General features: G+C 51.0%; 1 protein-coding gene across 2 annotated transcripts in view; it reads right to left on the bottom strand.

The window, feature by feature from the left end:
* The window catches only part of PIWIL1 (piwi like RNA-mediated gene silencing 1), a 1,168,338-nt gene that overhangs the window by 735,501 nt on the left and 410,678 nt on the right, over positions 1 to 22,159 (bottom strand). For both annotated transcript variants that reach the window (XM_085633654.1, XM_085633653.1), the window contains exon 8: positions 11,209 to 11,406. In XM_085633654.1, the coding sequence (XP_085489780.1) occupies positions 11,209 to 11,406 (198 nt within the window). The remainder of the gene's footprint in view (positions 1 to 11,208; positions 11,407 to 22,159) is intronic.

Below are 22,159 nucleotides of genomic sequence, written 5' to 3'. Positions count from 1 at the left end.
TCAAAATAGAGGAGCACCCCAGACCCCCCTGGTCCACTCCAGACGCCATCTTGACTCCACCGCGTGGGCTTGCCTTGCCAAGGGTTGTTGCCCAATCCTGGGTCCAGCATCGCCGACAGCAGACACCTTCGTGGGACAGCTCGCCCCTTCTGCCCGGTCGCCGACAACGCCTCCTGCACCGAGGGACAGCAGAGTCCAGCGTCACCCACTCACCTGATCGCGGTGACTACCTCCGGTGCCATCCTGGTACCATCTAAATCACTGGCTAGTGATTAAGAACTGAGTCCCCTCTGCTTTCAGGTTATCTCCATCACAGATCCAGGCTTGGATCCCTCCTATATCGACACTGGTCGCCTGCCAGCAACTTCTTCTTTCAGGCTCCTGAGACTACAACGAGGACTCCCGACATCTTGCTGAACCTCACGCAGCCGCAGCCTCTGGGCTAGGTAACTCGAGCATTTCGGTGCTCCATCGCAGGTTCGCTCTACAAGTGTCCAGCTCCTTTTTCGTTTAGTCCCACTGATCGGATCTTTCCGGAATCAGTAACTCTAGACTCTAACCATTCGCATTCAACTGTTAGTGTATATGGTTTCTCGTGCCCCTCGGGCATTTGTGTAAATTGTGCAACTTGAAGTATTTTCATAAGAGTTTTGTAGTGTGCTTAGCTCCCTGACTCATAAAGAGCCAAGGTAGTCTTGTTATAAATAAATATCCTTTATTTTCATAACAACTTGTGTGGTGTCCTTTCACGTGGTGTTGAAAGGGTAAATGTGGTGGTAAAACAGCTGGCTTAACACGCCCTCTAGAGTTTAGCCTAAAGACTGCTCTTGTCCGCGCTACTAGGATAGCTGGTCTATAAGGTTGACTTACAAGCAATCATCAATAAGGGTCGTTTGGAATGATACACAGTGATCACTAGAATAGTGAGCACTACATATCAGGCCAACTTCTCACAATCTTCATGACGTCGATCTTCATGACGTCGATCTCCTCCGTGACGTCGATCTCCTCCGTGACGTCGATCTCCTCCGTGACGTCGATCTCCTCCGTGACGTCGATCTCCTCCGTGACGTCGATCTCCTCCGTGACGTTGACTGCCGCCTCGACGCCGGGTGTCAGCTGGCTCGCGACTTCGAGGAACCACTCGACGGCAACCTTCATTTTGCCGACGGCGATCGGCGACCTCCCCTCGACGGCGAGCGCCGACGCCGGGTCCGATCTTGACGCCGATGGCTTGATGGCGACGTCGGCGGCGTCGTCGACGATGCAGTCGACGGCGGTCTGTTCAGCTCCTTCGACGTCGATCGTAGACGCCGCTTCTCCCCAGAGCCCTGGGGAGATGGCGAACAGACTGTAGTCATCCCCCTCGACGTCGACGGGGAGTGGGGACGCTTGCTGGTCTTCCTGCCCCTGGGGGGCCCCCTAGAGGCCTCAGCATGGGCAGAATCAGCCCCTCCAGACCCACCTCGGGCCTTCAGTCTTCTGTCCTCCAGGACCTGGAGCCTGATTTTAATCCTCTCTCTCAGGGTCCTGGCTGAAAAAGAGCGGCAAATCTCACACTCCTCCGGCACGTGGGACTGGGGAAGGCAGACGATGCACACCCTGTGTGGGTCTTGTGAGAAGTTGGCCTGATGTATGATGTCACTAGTTCTAGTGTACACCTTATATCAGTCCAAATACCCTTATGGTGATTGGTTGTAAAGTCAACCTTATAGACCAGCTATCCTAGTGGTAGCATGGACAAGAGCAGTCTTAGGCTAAACTCTGAATGGCATGTGAAGCCAGCTGTGATACCATATATAATCCCTTGAATACCAAATGAAAGGACACCACAACAGATATATATATAAAATAAAGTGTATTTATTCTAGTCAAACCCTCAGCACTCTTTATGAGATTAGAGGTAAGTACAACACAGTCTTATTTATGCATACATTAAGTCACACAGGTAAGTAATACAGTTAGGCCCTAGGGGCCACGCAAACCATATACTAAGTAAGTGGTATAAGGACCACTGTCACGGAAATAGGATAGGCCTAGGCAATCGCTGGGGCTACACTATACTACCAAAGGTTAGGAAGTGGGAGGCCCACGGGATTCAGGTGCAGAGTGGAAACACTCACGCGTAATGCGTAAAAGTCACTAGCAATAGTACAGTTTAGAAATAGATAAGATTTAGGACACTTCCGGAGTAGCTAGGAAGTCGAGACTGGAAAACTAGACACTAGGATAGTCACTATCCTGTTGAGCACCGGAGTACCCAAGTTACCTAGCCCACAGGCTGCGGGTGCATAGGGGTGAAGTTGCGTCGGGTTTCGTCGTCGACTCCTATGGATGCCTGAAGAAAGATGCTGACAGGCAGTCAGATGAAGAGTGTCCGGTGGATCCCAAGGCTGGGATCAAGAAGAGAGGAGACCTGCAAGCAGAAGGGACAGAGTCAAGGTCACTAGCCAGTGACCACGTGGAACCAGGAAGGAACCAGGCGATGTCGTGAAGATTGCAGGTGAAGGTGAAGCTTGTCGCTGCAGCCACGAGGACCAGGAAGCGTCGAGGACGACCAGGACCAGGAGGCGAGCTGTCCCACGAAGGCTCTTGCTGTCGGCGGCGTCGAAGTTGGACTAGGACTCACCAAGCCTTGGCAAGCGGAACCCACGAAGAACGGAGGACTTGCTTCTGGTGCAGACCAGGAAGGTCTGGGGTGCTTCTTCTTTGCAGAGAATTGGGAGCCAGTCTGGAGGAGCCAAACCAGCGCTGAAGATTTCAGGGTGCGTCGTCTCAAAGGCCACAAGCCAGCGGGCAAGCAACCGGACAGATGCGGCAAGCAGGAAAATGCAGAAGGGCCCCACGCAGGACTCGTGGAGTGTGGGGGGCTGGTCTTCGGTGCAGATGGTGCTTGGGGTGGGGGCTTCTCAATCCCCGGTGCACAACTTCGAGGGTGCCTCAGAAGCTGCGCTTGAAGATACTAGCCACTTTTCCCAGGTAGCCGGTCCCACGTCTCTCGTCGCCTCCACGGATCTCAGCTCTGCTGTGGATGTGGATCAGGATCAGGGTCGGAGAAGTCTGGAAGTCAAGGCTCTGGTCGGGCTCTGCAGTCGGTCCCTCGTAGCACTTGGGCAAAGCAAAGGGTAGTCTCTTGATGGTGCCTGTTTGCACAGGGTAGCCACTCCTTGGCCACAAGGGAGATTCTTCAGTCTTCTTCTTTCGTCGAATGTCGAAGGTCCAGAGTTTCTGTTCAAGTTGCAGGTTCAGGATAATCTAATCTCCTGGGGCCCAGCTACCACTCTTATACTAATCTGGGGGGCTGGGATACCTGCTAGGTCACGCCTTATGGGTGGGACCTGGGAGGGGGTGGTTACACCCACTTCCCTTTGTCCAGTTTCGCGCCAGAGCTGGGGCTGGAGTGCCCCAGCGCCGGTTTGAACTGGACTATGCGAGGAACACCTTGTGTGCCCCAGGCATGTCTCATTCCTTTCAGCCCACCCTGCCCCAATACACTAAAAGCTGTCTGGGGAGGTGCTAGCACCTCCCCAAGCAGGAAACCTATTGTCCAGGCCTCCCTGGCTGGGATCACTCCCAGCAGCAGGAGGTCAGACTTGTGTCGTGGCAGCAGCATCCATTTTGTGATGCTGAGGCTTTGGTCAGAGGCTAACAGTGAAGTATGATTTTAACATGCCTTTCCCTCTAGAAGGGGGGAATAATATCCTCATGTCCAGAAATGGTATGGGGGTATTATTGCACAGTGTTAGACACCTTACACGACATGTTTTGATAAAGCCAAACCATAGTTACCATAACCGTTTAAGATTATAAGGCACTTTAAGAGTATATGGTAGGCTATATCATAGAACAGCTATAAGGACATGGTTCCGAAAGCTGCAGACAGGCTCAGCTCATGCTAGAGCACTATCTCACATGTTACCAAGCACTCTGCCTCAGGATTGTTAAGGCCTGCCATAGGAGTGACTGATAGGTACACATGTGTCTATATGTAAGCTAGGTATAGGAATACTACACCTAAGCAAGGAGTGATTACACGACCTTGCCCCAGCTGAGTGATCAGCCAGTTGTGTCAAAATGGAAGGCCAGGCCAGGGGTGGCATAATGCATGCTGCAGCCCCTGGTAGGCCTAGGGTACACCTATGCCCTGGGTACCTAGGGTACACTGTACAGGGGCCAATAAGGTGATCCTATCCAAATGGGTTATGCACCTAAAGTACATAGTATTAATTTAGAGAGAGAACAGCAGGGCTGTGGGTCCAATTAGCAGGCCCACAGCCACATCTAAGTCGAAAACCAGTAAAGCAAAAGCAAAAAGTGGGGGTGAACATAGGAAGCAGACCCTACTCTCCTACAGGTCTGACTTAGCCTTTTTCCTTTCACAATCAGGACACTTGTCAAACAAGCCAGGCATGCTGACAACACCAGAAGGAAAGGACTTTACTAACTACTATTACTTGAAAAGTAACCAATAAACCCTTGAAAAGGGAGAGCTCAATGCTCCAGGGTCCTGCTAGCAGGAGCCGGAAAAAAGAACTGAAAGTAAAAGGGACCTGCTGTGCATTCTGGGATACTGGGAAAGTTCTGGAACATTTTCTTAAAAGGCACAGTATCCTGTTCTGAGCCACATAATGGCAGCCTATGGGGCTTGTCTGTCCATTCCTTCTTCTCTATCATTCCAGAGGCTGTTGCTGGGAGAGGCAGGGTGTTTTTCCCTTGTGGAGAAAAGCTGGACAGGCAGTGCTGTTAGTGGATGTTGGTGGAATTCTAGTTGAAGTACTGGACAGTGTAGCCTGTGGGTATAGGCTGCATTATCTGTCTTTAAATTAAATTCTCTCTTAAAGGTGGATGCAGGTCTGCATGATTTGACACCTTAAGAGATTATTTTTTATTGCTCCAGGTTCCCCGCACATGGGCGGGACTATTCACTAGATTATGACTATACACAGAGATCTCCTACTACAGAACACTGCTTTCTGTTGGCGTTTCGTCCTTGATTTTGAGATAGTTCGACCGCCCTGACGAGAAAAAAAACAGACGTGTTGGATTGCCTGTATGAAGATTGGTAATTTTGTCTATATTGGTGCAGGTGTTGTCTGTTCTGCTGATTTTGGTATCCTCCTCTAGAGGAAAACCCACTCCCCCTTGCGCCTCTGAAGGTTCTGCGTTTTTACTGCAATCAACCCAATGATCTTGGCGTATCTGTATCAGTTTTTATTGCCTGGAGGGCTTCATCGATGTGTTTCCCGAAGGATGATTTGCCATCATATGCAATGTCCAATATTTTTGTCTGGACTTCAGGTCTGAAAGTGGTGGCCTTAAGCTAACCCTGGCGTCTGAGTACTGCCGCACCAGCCGCACCAGCCAGCTGGCGAAAATTTGTATTGACAATGTCTATTGCGCAATCTATGGTTTCAGATGCAGCACGCTCTCCCTCTAATAGAATTTTTTCTGCTTCCTCCTTAAAATCATATAGGAAGCATTCAGTTTGTTCAACAGTGACAGGCAATTGAAATCTAGCAGCAGCTCGCTGCATTAGATTATGAAATCCCCCATATCCTCTGGGGCAAATCAGATGGTAGAGGAGTCTGTGGTGAAGGCATAGGGATAATATAGGAATCCCAAGGATCTGCAGGAATGGTCTCTGGTAGTTCACCCTCTTCAACTTCCTTTTCGGAGGACGTGTCCTGACCATGATGAGGGTCCTAAAGAGGGTCTGGAAGCTGAGGTGTTGGAACAGGAGCGTCAGGTGAAGGCAAAGGATCCGAAACCGGCACAGTTGGTGGTGGAACTTGTGGAATGACTTGCTGTGATATCTGCTAGCATGGCTTGCAGGTCTTGTTTTAGAGTTGAAGGCAGATGGCACTTCTCACTCTGGCGAGGTGGTCTATGGTAAACTCTGATGTGGGACGACAATATCCTCTTGATCAAATTGTTCTTGGTAATCCTCCTCCTCATCATCATGACATTTGATGTGTAGCTATGAAGGATGATGAGCTATCCCAAATGGACCTTCTTCCTCTTCGTCCTCGTAATCATTATCCTCTTCCTGCACATGTTTCCAGGAGATGCGAGGGAGTAAGCGGTGAAATATTGCTATATTCATGTCTGAAATGTTTCGAGCTGAAAACTCCTAGATGAAACAGATGTTGAATGAGTAGGAGCCATAGTCAAATCAGGTGCTGTAGACGGAACAGGTAAAACCCCAGTCGATGGATTAGTCGTCGACAGGCTCTCCGTCGATGGATTAGTCGTCGACGGGATCGTCGTCAATGGAGTCGACGGGACCTTCGTCGACAAGACCTTCGTCAATATAGTAGACGGGACCTTCGTCAATGTAGTCGACGGGACCTTCGTCAATGTAGTCATCGGGACCGTAGTCGACGGGACCTTCACCAATGTAGTCGACGGGACCGTAGTCGACGGGATCTTCGCCAATGTAGTCGACGGGACCGTAGTCGACGGGACCTTCGCCAATGTAGTCGACGGGACCGTAGTCGACGGGACCTTCGCCAATGTAGTCGACGGGACCGTAGTCGACGGGACCTTCGCCAATGTAGTCGACGGGACCTTTGCCAATGTAGTCGACGGGACCGTAGTCGACGGGACCTTTGCCAATGTAGTCGACGGGACCATAGTAGACGTGACCTTCGCCGACGGGACCTTTGCCGACGGGACCTTCACCAGCTGCGTCTTCATCGACGATACTACTCTTGTCGACGGTAGAGGCTTCGTCGACGGTAACGTTGTCGATGTGGACTTAGACGAGGTCTTAGTCAACGATTCTGCAACAACGGTTTTCTTTGACAGGATAGTAATCCTCGTCGACAGTATAGGAGAGCTGATAGATGTCGTCGAGACAGTCTCCGTCGACGAAGGAGCAGAAGAAGTGACAAATCGCCGAAGGAGGGAAAACCAGAGATTTTGAAAGGCTTTACTCACAGTTTTTGTAGACTTCTTCTGAGAGTCCTTGTGAGCAGAGTCCGGAGGAGACTGCGCTGATCCAGAGGAGATGAGAGGAGTCCTCTGAGACTGGCCAGAAGTAGAATGGGAAGATTTATGGTGTTTTTTCCCCTTGCTTGAAGAGCTGTCCTGAGACCTAGCTCTCTTGATGAAGTTGAGGCTCTATCATCCTCTTGAGCCGAAGAGGATTTAAGCCATAACAGCACTCTCGCCTCCCTATTTTTAAGAGTCTTATTAGGGAAGCTACGGCAAATTTTTTAGTCTTTTGCCTCAGGTTTAGGGTAGAGGCAGTAGATGCAGTCCATATGCTGGTCATCAACATGGACTCTCTTCTTGGCGCAGGTTCTGCAGGGCTTGAACAAGGCTTTCTTGTCCGATATCATGGAATAAAGGAGAAAAACTGAGTGGAACTAAGGGAGACTCCCTTCCATACGACGTGCGGTGAAAATCTGAGGAGAACTGGCTCTGCTGAGAGTTCTAGAGGGTGCTAATAGCCGATTGGTTGGGACCAATTTTTTTTTATTCTTTTGGCATAATGATGTAGATAGGCTGCTAAGATCTAGGCCTCAGGCCTTTTCTTTGGGGCCTACTACTACTATTGTCATTTGGCACTACTTTTGTAATTACCGTGGGACTCCGGCCTCGGCGAGTGGAATGATTCAGGCATGTCAATCTATGAAAGATACCCCAATACTGGATAACTAAACATGTTAGAGAGTATATTATAATAAATATATATTTTTATAAATACCTTGTGTGATTGTTTTTCACTTAATCTATACTAGAAGACTTCATTATGGTAAAACAAGCTGCTTTACATTCCTTCTGGACTAAGCCTGAAGACTGCTCTCCACAGCAACCACTTTCTAAGGTTGTCTAAGACTTCCTAAATTACCATAAGAGTTGTCTGGACTGGTGCAAGGTTCCCACTTACATTAGTGGACATCTTATACCAGGCCAGCTTCTCACACTGTAGAACTCTTCAGTAGGGAGCCAACAAGCCTTGGCAACAGCAAGTCAATGCAGTGCACAGGTGTTCTCCAGCGGTTCCGACAAGAGATACTGGCCTCAAACTTGCTGAGAAAACATGTCTGGCCTCAAGGGCGTTGAAGAACCACCACCTGTGTTGCTGAGCCTTTGAGTCCGTATGACATCAGGAGCATCAGACTGGCCAACATCATTGCGTTGCCTGCAGATGCAGGGGAGCGACTTTTTCACTCCAAGGGAGATTCGTTCGGATGTCTGATGCCCACAGTTCTGGAGAGGAACCTGGATGAACCACAGGCACAGAATACGAAGAAGAAGTGCAGAAAAGTGAGACCAGGAGCAGCACGAGTCTTCCTTTCTGCAGTTGGTTCCAGGCAAAGTCCAGCGATGTCAAATGTGCCCAGACAGGTGAAGTGGTTTCAGGTTTGGTCGGCAGCAGCACTAGCTTGCTGGCAGACCTGCAAGGCTGTTACCAGGAGCACTCACGGCTTCCAAGATGAGCCCCCTGGTGCATGGAATTATACCTCCAACACCTGTAACAATGTAGGGGTATGACTCCAATATGTTCAATACCAAACATGCCCAGGTTCGGCACAGCCAATATATAACACGTACTGATGCATGGCTACTATATGTATCAAAATGGCTGACCTCCCTTACAAAGCCTGGAGAATCTACTCCGGGGATTGTAGGCGGTGTCCTGCTCGTGCAGGGCAACCTCACACTTATAACCTAGCACCCTGCTTTCAGGATTGAAAGGCGGTGACTTAGGTTTTAAGTGCAGTGACCTCAGATCTAAGAAAACATATCGGTCATAAGTGGTGCTAGCACCAGCTTACACAGGCTGCAAGGTCATGGTCTCATGAGGGGCATAATACATGCTGCAGCCTATGGAAGACCCTGGTACCTTAGCATCATATACTAGTAACTTACATGGGTACACCAGTAGCCAATTGGGAAGGCACCAAAGTACTTACCACTGTCAAATGTAGGGAGAAAGCACAGTGACTGGGGGGTCCTGATTAGCAGGATACCAGTCAGACTAGTCTGAAAAACAAAGTGACACCAGCAAAAAGAGGGGGGTGGTGCATGAAAGCAGATCCTATGTTCCTACAAATACACATGAAATGCATCATGCTCTATGAGCATTGAGGACCTAAGAGGGGATTTGTATTTATTAACAAAACAAAACAACAAAATGGATGCTGCTGCCGCGACACAATTCTGACCTCCTGCTGCTGGGAGTGATCCCGGCACGGGAGGCTTGGACAATAGGTTTCCTGCCTTGGGAGGTGCTAGCACCACCACAGACAGGCCTTAGTGTATTGGGGCAGGGAGGGATGAAAGAAACGAGACACTGCCTGGGGCACACAAGGTGTCCCATGCATAGTCCAGTTCAAACCGGTGCTGGGGCACTCCAGCCCCAGTCCTGGCGCGAAACTGGACAAAGGGAAGGGGGTGTAACCACCCCCCTCCCAGGTCCCACCCATAAGGCGTGACCTAGCAGGCAACTCAGCCCCCCAGATTAGTACAAGTGTGGTAGCTGGGCCCCAGGAGATTAGATTATCCTGAACCTGCAACTTGAACAGAAACTCTGGACCTTCGACGAAAGAAGAAGACTGAAGAATCTCCCTTGTGGCCAAGGAGTGGTCACCCTGTGCGAACAGGCACCATCAAGAGACTTACCCTTTGCTGAAGTTCTACGAGGGACCGACTGCAGAGCCTGACCAGAGCCTTGACTTCCAGACTTCTCCGACCCTGATCCACAGCCGAGCCGAGATCCGTGGAGGCGACGAGAGACGTGGGTCCGGCTACCTGGGAAAAGTGGCGAGTATCTTCCAGCCCAGCTTCTGAGGCACCCTCGAGGTTGTGCACCGGGGATTGAGAAGCCCCAACCCCAAGCACCATCTGCACCGAAGATCAGCCCCCCACACTCCACGAGTCCTGCGTGGGGCCCTTCTGCATTTTCCTGCTTGCCGCATCTGTCCGGTTACTTGCCAGTTGGCTAGTAACCTCTGACGACACACCTTCAATTTTCCACTGCTGGTTTGGCTCCTCCAGACTGGCTCCTGCTCCTCTGTGAAAGAGAAGCACCCCAGACCTTCCTGGTCTGCACCAGAAGCAAGTCCTCCATTCTTCGTGGGTTCCGCTTGCCAAGGCTTGGTGAGTCCTAGTTCGACTTCGACGCCGCCGACAGCACGAGCCTTCGTGGGACAGCTCGCCTCCTGGTCCTGGTCGTCCTCGACGTCTCCTGGTACCCGTGGCTGCTGCGACAAGCTTCACCTCTTCACCTGCAATCTCCCGACATCGCCTGGTTCCTTCCTGGTTCCACGTGGTCACTGGCTAGTGACCCAGACTCTGTCCCTTCTGCTTGCAGGTATCCTTCCTTCTTGATCCCAGCCTTGGAATCCACCGGACACTCTTCACTGACCGCCTGTCAGCATCTTTACTTCAGGCATCCATAGGAGTCGACAACGAAACCCGACGCAAGTTCACACCTATGCACCCGCAGCCGGTGGGCTAGGTAACTTGGGTACTCCGGTGCTCATCAGGGTATTGACTATCCTAGGGTCTAGTTCTCAAATCTCGACTTCCTAGTTACTCCAGAAGTGTCCTAAATCTTATTATTTCCAAACTGTACTATCTCCATCGATTATACGCATTACGCGTGAGTGTTTCCACTCTGCACCTGAATCCCGTGAGCCTCCCACTTCCTAACCTTTGGTAGTATAGTGTAGCCCCAGCGATTCCCTAGGCCTATCCTATTTTTGTGAAAGTGGTCCTTATACCACTTACTTGGTATATGGTTTGCGTGGCCCCTAGGGCCTAACTGTATTACTTACCTGTGTGACTTAAGGGATTACAAATGGTATAACAGCTGGCTTCACATGCTATTCAGAGTTTAGCCTAAGACTGCTCTTGTCCATGCTACCACTAGGATAGCTGGTCTATAAGGTTGACTTTACAACCAATCACCATAAGGGTTGTTTGGACTGATATAAGGTGTACACTAGAACTAGTGACCTCATACATCAGGCCAACTTCTCACAAAGCCCCCCCCCCCCCAAAAAAAATATCCACCAGCAAAAACAAGAGGGGTGAATGCAAAATGTTAGGGGGGATACCATGACAAGAAGTCAAAAACTCTTAAGTGTGGAGCTATAAAGCGCAGTCTTAAAAAAGGAAAACTCACAGTACTGACATTAGATTAGACAATACAAAACAAAAGCCCTTCTCATCCAAGTCTCTTAAAATACTTACTTTGTAAGAATAATTAATCCAATCAATTCTTTGGCGCACATTTCTTGAAATCGCCTCTCTTCAACCTGCTCAAACATGCTGTACATGAAATCAAGGACAGTTTCACTCCTAAGAACTTTGTGGCTGACATCTGTGCATAACATGATGTTTGTTTCATATTGAAGAATGGAGGTAGTAAAGCCTGGCCAAACCATCAGCCTGTAAAATATAAGCAAGTAAATAATAAAACTATTGAGGACACAAAGAAAAGTTATTTTTAATCCTTGAGATTTAAATTTAAATCAAACATTAGAACATAATAGCTTGGTCTTAGATCATAGTAAAACTGAGAAAGCAGTCACTGCAATTATCAAGCACTTGAAAGCAAGTTAGCAACCACACGTTTGTCACTATTCTCTCACATTATACATTGCAAAGCTCCTATAGGATTATTTACAGAGATCACCATCTACCTCATAAAAAAATAACACGACAGGGGAGGAGCCTAGCGCTTGACCAAGATGGCCGCGTGAGCCTTGAGCTCCCGCTACCCTCGCGCCCTCCGGCAATCATCCTGTCCTAAATCCTGATTTTCATGCACGGAATCCTGCAGATGAGTCACAGCTGGGGCGATTGACGTTGTCCGGGCCGAGATCGCCCACCGGGGACCGAAGTTGTACACGGTGGAAGATTGCGGCCTACCTCCGAAGGATGCCAGGGGCTTGCGTTAGCAGGATGCCCGGCCACTAATTGAACAACAGCGGCTTTGGGAGGTGTGAACTGACGAACGGATGCCGCTGCACTTTCACTTTCGCTTTCTCGCCCCTTTGTTTGCTCCGGTTTGGGAGTGCGTCATACAGATCCTCTGTTGTCTGGAAGACCTCCACCCGGTCCTGACTGGCTGTTGAAGACCTAGTCGTCTCTGTCTCCTCTACCTGAGTGAGGGACGTCCTCTTGCGACGGACCGTCCTGCTGTCCGAGATGTCGACCAAATCAGAGGCAGACAGGTCGAAGTCTAAGACTACCAGGCGGGGAGGCTATATCCAATCCAACAATATGGATCGCTATGCCCAACAGAAGGGGTCGCCTGGTGGATCGGGACAGTCGCTGGAAGCACAGAAGGCAGATTCATCCCCAGCCTCGGAGTTATCATTGCAGGATATTAAGGGGGCCATAGATGGGATGCAATCTTCGATTGGGCGACAGTTCGAGACCCTGGCGCACAAGGTGGACATGATTTTGGTTGATGTCAATTTGATTCGCGCGGACCTGGGAAAAACCAATGAACGGGTCAAGTCCCTTGACCTCAAGACTACTGGCCTCGCGGACGATGTCTCGGAACTCCAGGCAGAGGTCCGCAAGCTACGAGCCGCGAATGACCTCTCCGCTCGCCGGCTCGAGGACTTTGAAGGTCGGGCCCGGCGTAATAACGTGCGCATTATTGGGGTCCCGGAGACTTCGGAGGAGCTCTCCGTGGACCTACTGGTCGAGGATTTGGTGGTGAATCATCTTGCGCCAAAGGGCCTCGGCAAGTTTTTTGCGGTGGAGCGGGCTCACCGAGTGCCTGGCGGACGGCCTAAGGTGGGAGCCCCCCCGCGGCCGTTTGTCGCCCGGATTCTCCACTTTCGAGATCGGGACGCTATCCTGCAAGCATCGAGAGTGACGGGCCCGGTGCCTTTTCAAAATGCCTCTGTGAGCTTTTACCCCGATTTCACCCAGATGGTGCAGAAACAGAGGCAAAGTTTCCTGGGGGTGAAGCGGCGGCTTAGGGATATGGACCTGAAGTATGCCATGCTTTTCCCTGCTAAGCTGCGTGTGGTATACGAGGACCGGACTTTCTTCTTCGAATCGCCGGACATGGCAGGGGACTGGTTGGATACACTCCCTCGGCGGCAGCCCGGCCAGGACGGCGTGGATGGGGTGGAGGGCGACCGGGATGGACAGAAGTGATACCTTCGGTGCTGGCCTGATTCGATTCAGCCCTGGACAGTGACTCACACCTTATTGCAGTAATGGGAGGGCGGCGGGGGGAAGATAGGGGCTCTCTCCTCCCTTGGGGTGCTTTTTGTAGATTTGTTTCTGGGAGGGCCACAGGCACACTGCAAGTTGGGGGGGCTTTGTAAGCGGACGCAGGGGTGCAGGGTGGGGGAGGGGGGGTTTCAGGATGTTGGGGTTGTTGTTTGGGGTTGTTTTTTCTTGCAAGGCGTAGCAATGATTGTCAGAATTGTCCAATTTGGGGGGGGGGGGGAGGTCTCTTTGTGTTCAGGGATGGGGGATAGGGGCTTAAACGTACTCAGCTGGAATGTTAATGGCTTAGGGGACCGTATAAAACGGGGGATAGTCCTGCAATTTTTGAAACGGACCTTGCCAGATGTAGTCCTCTTGCAGGAGACCCACCTTATAGGGAATATGTGTTATGCACTCAACAGAAAGGGCTACAAATTTATTGCTCACTCGGGTTTTCCTCGGGATCCAGGGGTGCAGGCATACTTGTCAGAGCTTCCCTACCATTTGAGGTTGGCTCCACCATTGCCGATGATAGGGGGCGCTTTGTGGCCGTGTCGGGGAGGTGGGAGGGCAGAACGTTGGTTTTGGTTTCTGTTTATGTCCCTCCTGCCTTGCAGGCCGCCACGTTTGCTGATCTGGGCAAGGCCTTGTTGGAACTCCCCGAAGGGATGCTAGTGGTGGGAGGAGACTTCAATGCGGTTGGTTCTGGAATGCTAGATAGGTACCCGCCCAGAGACACCGGGGGGGCTCAGAAGTGGCTTCCCGACTTTATTGATACTTTTGGCCTGGTAGATTGTTTTAGGCTGCGGCACCCCACTCAGCGACAATACACCTTCCATTCCGGGGCCCACGGGAGTCTCTCCCGGATTGACTATCTGCTCACTCTGGCGGCACACGCCTCTTTGGTAACTGAGGTTAGGCACATGGCACGGGGCATATCAGATCATTCACCGGTGTGGGCACGACTGGACATAGGCCGGGTGGCGGGGGGCAGGGTGGCTCCCATTAATCCCTGGTACTTTCGGGACCTCAAGCTGCGCAGCGCGTTGCTGAAGACAGTTGACCACTGTTTTCTAGAAAATCAGGGCTCAGTTGACTCCGCGGTGTCCTTGTGGGAAGCTTCTAAGGCTGTACTGAGAGGAGAAGCCTTGTCCTTGGTAGTGGCCGCCAAGCGGCGGAGAGACGCCGAGGGGATACAAGTGGAGGACGAGATAGCGGCTTTAGAGGTGGCCTTGGAGGGGGATATTGAGACGTCCACGCTGCACAATTTGAGCCTGAAGCAATTGGAGTATAGGGATCTGGTAACAAATGCCGCCAAGACCCTCCACAGGGAGCAGCTGGGGCGGTTGTATGATGTTGGTGATAAGGCCGGGAAATTGCTGGCGTGGCTGGACAAAAAGGAGCGGGTTAATCGTGTGGTGCCGGAGTTGTTGACGGATGGGGGAGAGGTTGTCACTGATCCCGACGGTATAGTCCGGTGTTTCTCGGACTATTTTCGTACGGTATACGCCTCGGTCTCGGATAGATCGACTGAGGACTCGTGTGATCTTCTGCGTGACATCGCTCTGCCCTGCCTCTCCGCCATTGATAGGGAGGACCTTGATGGTGATATCACTGTAGACGAAGTGGCAGGTGCTATCCGTGCGTTGCGCTCCAGCAAGGCTTCGGGCCCAAATGGTCTGCCGATAGAGCTGTACAAGCTTTGTCCGGATAAGTTGGCTCCTCACTTGACCGCCATGTTCGTGGAGGCAAGGGAGAACGGGTTTCTTCCGCTCGATCAACGGCTGGCGACGATTGTGGTAATACATAAAGACGGAAAGCCCCGGGATAGGTGTGGTTCCTATCGGCCGCTCTCGCTCCTCAACGCCAAGCCGAAAATCCTTGCCAAGATTCTCGCGAACCGCCTGGTCCGGGTACTTGGCGACTTGATCCACCCGGATCGGTCGGGCTTTATCCCGCACCCTAACACTGCACTAAACCTTAGACGCCTCCATGGAGTGATTGCCAGGACGGGTACGATGCGAGAGCCGGCTATTGTGGCGTCTCTAGACGCCACGATGGCCTTTGACACGGTAGAGTGGGCATACTTGTGGGCGGTGCTGGCCAAATTCGGCTTCGGGCCTGGATTCGTGGGATGGGTGAGGCTGCTCTATGAGGGGCCTCTTGCAAGCCTCGTGGTGAACGGACGGGCGTCGGCACCGTTCGAGCTCGGGAGAGGCACCCGGCAGGGTTGCCCCCTGTCGCCGTTGCTGTTTGCCCTTGCTCTTGAGCCGTTGGCGGCGTGGATACGGTGGCACCCGGATATACGCGGGATTCGCTGGTCGCCTGACCACGAAGACCGTATTTCACTCTACGCCGACGACATTCTGTTATATCTTGCCTCGCCTAAGAAATCTCGGATAGTGGTTTGTGACGTCTTGACCTCTTTCGGTAGAAACTCGGGCCTAGTCATTAATTGGGGGAAGTCACACTTGTATGTCCTGTGTGGGGATGTCCCGCGTAACTGTTCGATCCAGATAGCCCAGCAGGGCTTTTTGTATTTGGGGATCTATATTTCAACCGACCCAATCTTGCGCTACGAGAAGAACTTGCTCCCTCCCTTGGCGCGCCTGCGGCGGGATGTGGCGGGCTGGCGGCGATTGCCGCTCTCCCTCCTTGGCCGCGCCGCTCTGTTTAAAATGATGTCCCTTCCCCGTTTCCTCTATGCCCTGCAGAATACTCGTGACCTGGTCCCAGCCAGCTATTTCCGTGAGATCGAAAGCCACCAGCGCGCGCTCTTATGGGACGGGCGTCCGCGTATCGCGGTCGCCAAGTTGACGCTTCCGTGGTACGACGGGGGTATCGCGCTTCCAGACATCCAACGTTATTACTGGGCCACCCAGTTGAGCGCGATCAACCATGGTGTCTATGGTCCGGCGCTGAGCCCTGGCTTCGCCATGGACCGCTGGTTGCTCCGTGGGGGTAATTACCACAGAGCGTTGTATTCGAAATAGTCGGACCCCACCCTTACGGGGCCCACCAGAGTGGCCGTCCATTTGTGGAAGGTGGCGACGGACTCGCTGGGCTGGAGGGGTAAACTTACCCTTGCCACCCCTCTGTTTGACTCCGAGATTCTGGGGAAGCTTTGGCGCACAAAAGGGTTCGAGAAATGGGACTTGATCGGCATATCCAGGGTGGGAGACCTTTTGGTTAAGGGTAAGAAAGTCATTCGAGGAGCTGCAGAGGGAATACGAGCTGGGGAGCACGGACTTCTTCCGTTATGCTCAAGTGCGCCACGCCTTGCGGTCAGTCCTTGTGGAAGGGGAGAAGGTGCCCGAGTCCTCTCCGTTGGAGGATCGGATCCTGGATGGCCACATGCCAGAGAGCACTATTTCGCTCATTTATAAGAAACTTATCAATGTTCGGGCGGACCTTCTCCTAGGGTTGCGCGCTCAATGGACCAGGGAAGGCCTTGAACTAGATGATGAGGATTGGCAGTACGCAGTTTCTTCTCCCAAAGAGGTCGCTATCCCCGCGCGCCTGCGGCTGGTGCAGCTTAAAATACTCCATAGGGTCTATGTGACGGGGCCCAGGTTGGTCCACATGGGTTTCTCCGAGGAGGGCTTATGTAAGAGAGGCTGTGGTATGGTGGGTACCTTCCTCCATATTATCTGGGAATGCGGTGCGATTATGGAGTTCTGGAGGCAAGTCCACGAGGTGATGGGGGAGGTGACAGGAATTGTTATGCAGCCTGAGGCGCGATGTTGTCTCCTGAATGTCTGGAGTCCTACTGACCACAATGCGGCACAGACTCAGTGGGTGACCCTGGGGAACATGGTAGCCAAGCGCGATATCGCTCGGCTGTGGGGCTCCAATAGGCCGCCCACATTGACAGCGTGGATGGAAAACATGGACTGGAGCATGTTTAGGGAGAAGACAGTATATTGTGCTCGAGGGCGCCCTCGGAAATGGCACGCTGTGTGGGGGCCATGGAACCAGTACAGAGGGGATATATGCCTGCCCCCCGACCCGGATCCACCTGAGGAGCAACTTTCCCTTTAGTCTTTTTCCGGCTTTGACTTTCCCGCTGATATGTGATTGTTTCTAGAGTCTCTGCCTTTCCCTCCTTTCCCTTACTATAGACCTGTGCCTGTTAGACGCGATGGGGCTCGTCCCCCCTGATGGGAACCTCTCTTGGTGTTTACAGTACCTTTTGCCTTGCTTGTGTTTAGGGTTGTATTTATGTTTATGCAAAATAGAACCTTTGGCTCTCCCGTCAGTGATATGTGGACGCAAGCATGTGTTGAATCTCTAAAGCTGCCGTACCTCCGGGTTGTCGGCTGAATAGCTGTGTCACTGATCTAAAATAAAGGTTTTTAAAAAAAATAAAAAATAAAAAAATAACACGACAAAGGCAGTTAGTAACTGCAGAGCCATCTCTAGTGATCGTAGACTGTATAATACTAACCACCAATAATTCTTAAAACATTCTTAGATGTGGTACTCGCATACCTGATCCTCCCTCGTTCCACAACGCAGACCGAATGCACAATTCATAGTCGTCATCAGAATACTAGAAGAGAAGCAGAAAGCATGGTGTGGCACTGCCCTGGCTGGGGTAATGTCTCAAATAGAGCGGAATGGATTAAGAATGGCACAGAGAATCTGACTAAAATAGCCTCTCCAATTACTGTATGCAAACCCACAAGTCTCCTGTCTCACAAACGGAAAACTTTTCAAACAGATTCAAGCTTCAAAGAGGAAACAGTAAGGATGTTGAATTTCCACACTTCCTGGTTGGCAATCCGTGCCCAACCTAATACAGCAGTTAATCTTTCAAACAAATTCAGGGTACAAACACGAGGAGAGAACAAAAATACAAACTAGTTTAATCTTTAAGCACCGATTTCTGGAATGTGAATTTATACTGACCCCTTAACACATCACAAGCCATGGCAAAATCCGACTCTAGAGACTTCAAGATCCTCCAAGAATCAAAGGAAAATTCTTTGAACTGAGCACCCCCCCCCCAACCACCACCCACCCCCAACCAGTCTTAGTGGGGAAATCTTGACACCAATACAAAACATTATTACACTGACATTAATATACACCATGTTAATGTTTCCACTCATATCTCCCCAGATCTTCGCATACTTTCTTTTGCAAGGGGATCACCACAAACTAGCATCTCTGAAGCTTTAAGTAGCATCATTTAGAGGTCAGAACTTCCCACTTCTTATTCTAGGAGGCACTCAGCCTAGACTCAAAGAGCGTTAATCCACCAGTCATTTACACCTAGGTGACACAAGCAAGCAACTACCCGCTCCAACTACTAGCTTACCTCACTACCTGAGACAGCTATCCAAAATACAAATTAATTTTTATGGGCCAAACAATATATTTCAAGCCAGTCAAATGTTCAGACATTTATATGCTCATAACAGGAAAACTCAAAGCATCCTTGATATACATCTTCCCAAGTAAAATAAGCAAATCTAGGAGAAGGCCATTAAATATTCCAAATAAGCATCAGTTGTGATTCTTATTTACTACATCCCCCCCCCCCCAAAGACACAATGGTTCCCCATCAAACTCAGCAAGGTCTGGCATTCAGAGACGAAGTTCAACTGGAAATCGAACAGTGATGATGCCACTACAATGAATAAACTCATTCACTATGCCAAGTTAGGATGATACTGGAAAGAGACCTTAAAATAGCTCACCAGCATCATTTTTCTGTAACTATGCCATGTCTTAAAAAAGGACTTCCACATGCAACACTGTCAAAAGAGTCAGTTGTCCAAGAAAGTCAAATCAGATCTAAAAAAACGAGGTTGCATGCCATAAAAATCCCAGCAAATTGGAAAGACCGTGATACCAGTCGCACACAAACAGAACTCGGTCTGCCAGGTTTAATAAAAAACAAGTTACTTACCTTAGGTAACGCCTTATCTGGTAGATACAATCTAGCCACAGATTCCTAACCGACCAACCTATCTTCACCGCTATGCGGACATCTCTAGGGTCATGGCTGATCCATTTTAGGGCCAGAGTTTGGCAACACCAGTGTCAGTGCACTTATGGCTCCACGCTTCTGGCGCGGGAAGTCGTGAAAAGTAAATGACGTCAGTGCACCAGGGTAGCACACCACCTAGCCACACAAAAAGGGAGGGTGGAATCATATGTACAATGGGTGAACAGGATTGGTCTGGCAGCCTCAGAAAGGCAGACAAAGCAGACAGATGCCCTTTTCAGGGTGGCCACAGCAGAGTCCTGATGGGCAAGGTTCAAAATAGAAAGCAAAACATTAGAAATGGAAGCATAAAGAGGGTCAATTAACTTTTCAGTACAATATATTACAAATTTATACCATTGGCAGGCGTATACCCATTTAATGGAGACGTCTGGCTGCCAGAATACCACTCCAGACTTTGGGAGGAAGGTCGAAAGCTAATGACAACTGCCACTCAATCTCCACATAAGAAGGCATAGAGTTGATAGGCTCGGGTGGAGGACCCTCCCCTGCTGCAGCGACAGAAGATCCTCCCAAAGGGGAAGCCTGATTAAAGGATCAATGCTCATTAGTAGGAGCTTGGGATACCGATCTCTCCGTGCCCAGTCCTGGGCCACAAGGATGACTTGAGTCTAGTCGTTTCTGATCTTCTTGAGAACACTGGACAGAAGTGGTATGGGCAAAAAGGCGTACAGGAGGCTTAAGCTCCACTCGAGGCGAAGAGTGTCTCCGAGCGGGAGCCTCCTTGGAAACTCCAGCATGCAAAACTGCTGACATCGCGCGTTCTCGGTGGAGGCAAACCAATCTAACAAAGGCTCTCCCCACTGCTGAAAGAGACCTTGTGCCTGCGACAGAGGGGGGGACGCCACTCATGATGCGCTACGCACCAATGGCAAATTCTTCCGCCCTGGCGTTTCAGGAACCTGCCAGATGTTGGACCATCAGGGAAATGCCCTGCTGTTCCTGCTATGTCCAGAGACACAGGGCCTCTTGACAAAGTGTCCACGACCTCACTGTGCCCAGTTTGTTGCAGTGCCACATAGTGAATGCAGGACGTATACCATAGTCCAGAGGTGGGAGACGATGCCCTGGGGCAAGCCCACCTTCAGCAGCCAGTTGTCAAGATAGGGAATGACTGGTACACCTAATCTGCACAGATGAGCTGCAAATAATGCCATCACTTTGGTGAACACCCGAGGTGCGCTGGAAAGGCCAAAAGGGAAGCATGGTAACCTGAAAGTGCTCATGGCCTACTGAAAACTGCACTTAGTGCCGATGGGCAGTCAGAGCAGGGATGTGAATATAGCGGTAGAAAAGGGGGTGGTGATGGACGGAGCATCAGAACCAATCAAACACTCACACCCAGTCAACAGATCTGGGTTTAATCCATCACCGTTCTTTAGCCCACTCTGCCACCCCAGTTCAGACATGGCCATATGCAAATCAGTCTGACCCTGTGCCTCATGGGAACAGTCCAGCCCGAAATGCCATCTGTTGGCTGGGTGTGAGTGTTTGATTGGTTCTGATGCTCCGTCCATCACCACCCACTTTTGTACTGCTTTGTTCGCCATAAGTTGGCAGGGTATGCTCAGACGAGAGTCCCTTGCTCACTTTGCCTGGACCGGAAACAAGCTTCCTAGGAGCGGTTTCTGGCATTTCAGCCGTCTTCAGCCAGGCTTGCTTGAATCCAGTGGCAAAGTCAATCAATCAATCAATCACGGCATTTATAAAGCGCGCTACTCACCCGTGAGGGTCTCAAGGCGGTGGGGGGTTTGGGGGGGGGGGGGGGGATGGGAATGTTACTGCTCGAACAACCAGGTCTTCAGCTGTTTCCTGAAGGAGAGGTGGTCTTGGGTTCGCCGAAGGTGGGTGGGGAGGGAGTTCCAGGTCTTGGCTGCCAGGTAGGAGAACGATCTTCCTCCGGCTGTTGCTCTGCGGATGCGTGGTGCGAGGGCGTGGCTGGTAGATCGTAGCTGGCGGGTGGGCGTGTAGAAGGTCAAGCGGTCGTTGAGGTATTTGGGGCCCAGGTTGTGGAGAGCCTTGTGTGCGTGGGTCAGGAGTCTGAACATGATTCTCTTGCTGACAGGGAGCCAGTGCAGGTCTCTCAGGTGTATGGTGATGGGGCTGTGTAGGAGAGTAGGGTCTGCAATCCTATGATCACCCAGATTTTTTGCTTTTGCTTCATTGGTTTACGACTTCCTCCGGCTGTGGGCCTGCCAATCAGACCCCCAGCCTAGCTGTTCTCTCTCGAAATTAACACACATGTACATTAGGTGCATCCACTAATTGGAACTGGGCCGCCTTGTCAGTCCCTGTCTCAGCATACCACAGGTATCCAGGGCATCGGTGTACCCAGGGCCTACCAGGGGCTGCAGCATGTATTATGCCACCCCTGGACTGGCCGCCCAAATCTGACACAACTGGCTGCACGACAGCTGGGGCCACGTGGTGTAATCACCCGTTGCTGTAGGTGTAGTATTCCTACCCCTAACCCTAAAATGGACACATGGATTCCTATCAGTCACTCCTATGGCAGGCCTTATCAATCCTGAAGGCAGAGTGCAGGGAGTCATGTGGGATGGTGCTCTGGCGCGAGCTGAGCCCGTCGACGGCTTGCGGAACCAAGTCCTAATAGCCGTTCCATGGTGACGCGGGCCAACTATTTTAAATGCATTATAATCCTTGCGGTTATTTGCTAACTTTATCATCGCATCACCTACACATGTCGAGTAAGGTGTCATACGAATTGGAATACGAACCCCTCGCTAGTTATGGCGACGGGGTTAGCATTCCCCCCTTCTAGAGGGGCACGACATGGAAGTAACCTTGAACCCCGGTTAAAGTTGACTCAAGCCTCAGCATCACAAAATGGATGCAGACACAAGTCTGACCTCCTGCTGCTGGGAGACCTTCCAGCGAAGGGAGTTTGGACAAAGGGTTTCCTGTCGAGGGCGGTGTTAGCACCATCCC

The sequence above is a fragment of the Triturus cristatus genome, chromosome 11 (genome assembly GCF_964204655.1).
Source record: "Triturus cristatus chromosome 11, aTriCri1.1, whole genome shotgun sequence".
Taxonomy (NCBI): Eukaryota; Metazoa; Chordata; class Amphibia; order Caudata; family Salamandridae; genus Triturus; species Triturus cristatus.
The sequence above is the reverse complement of the archived record's forward strand: the minus strand, read 5'-3'. Positions and strand labels throughout refer to the sequence as shown.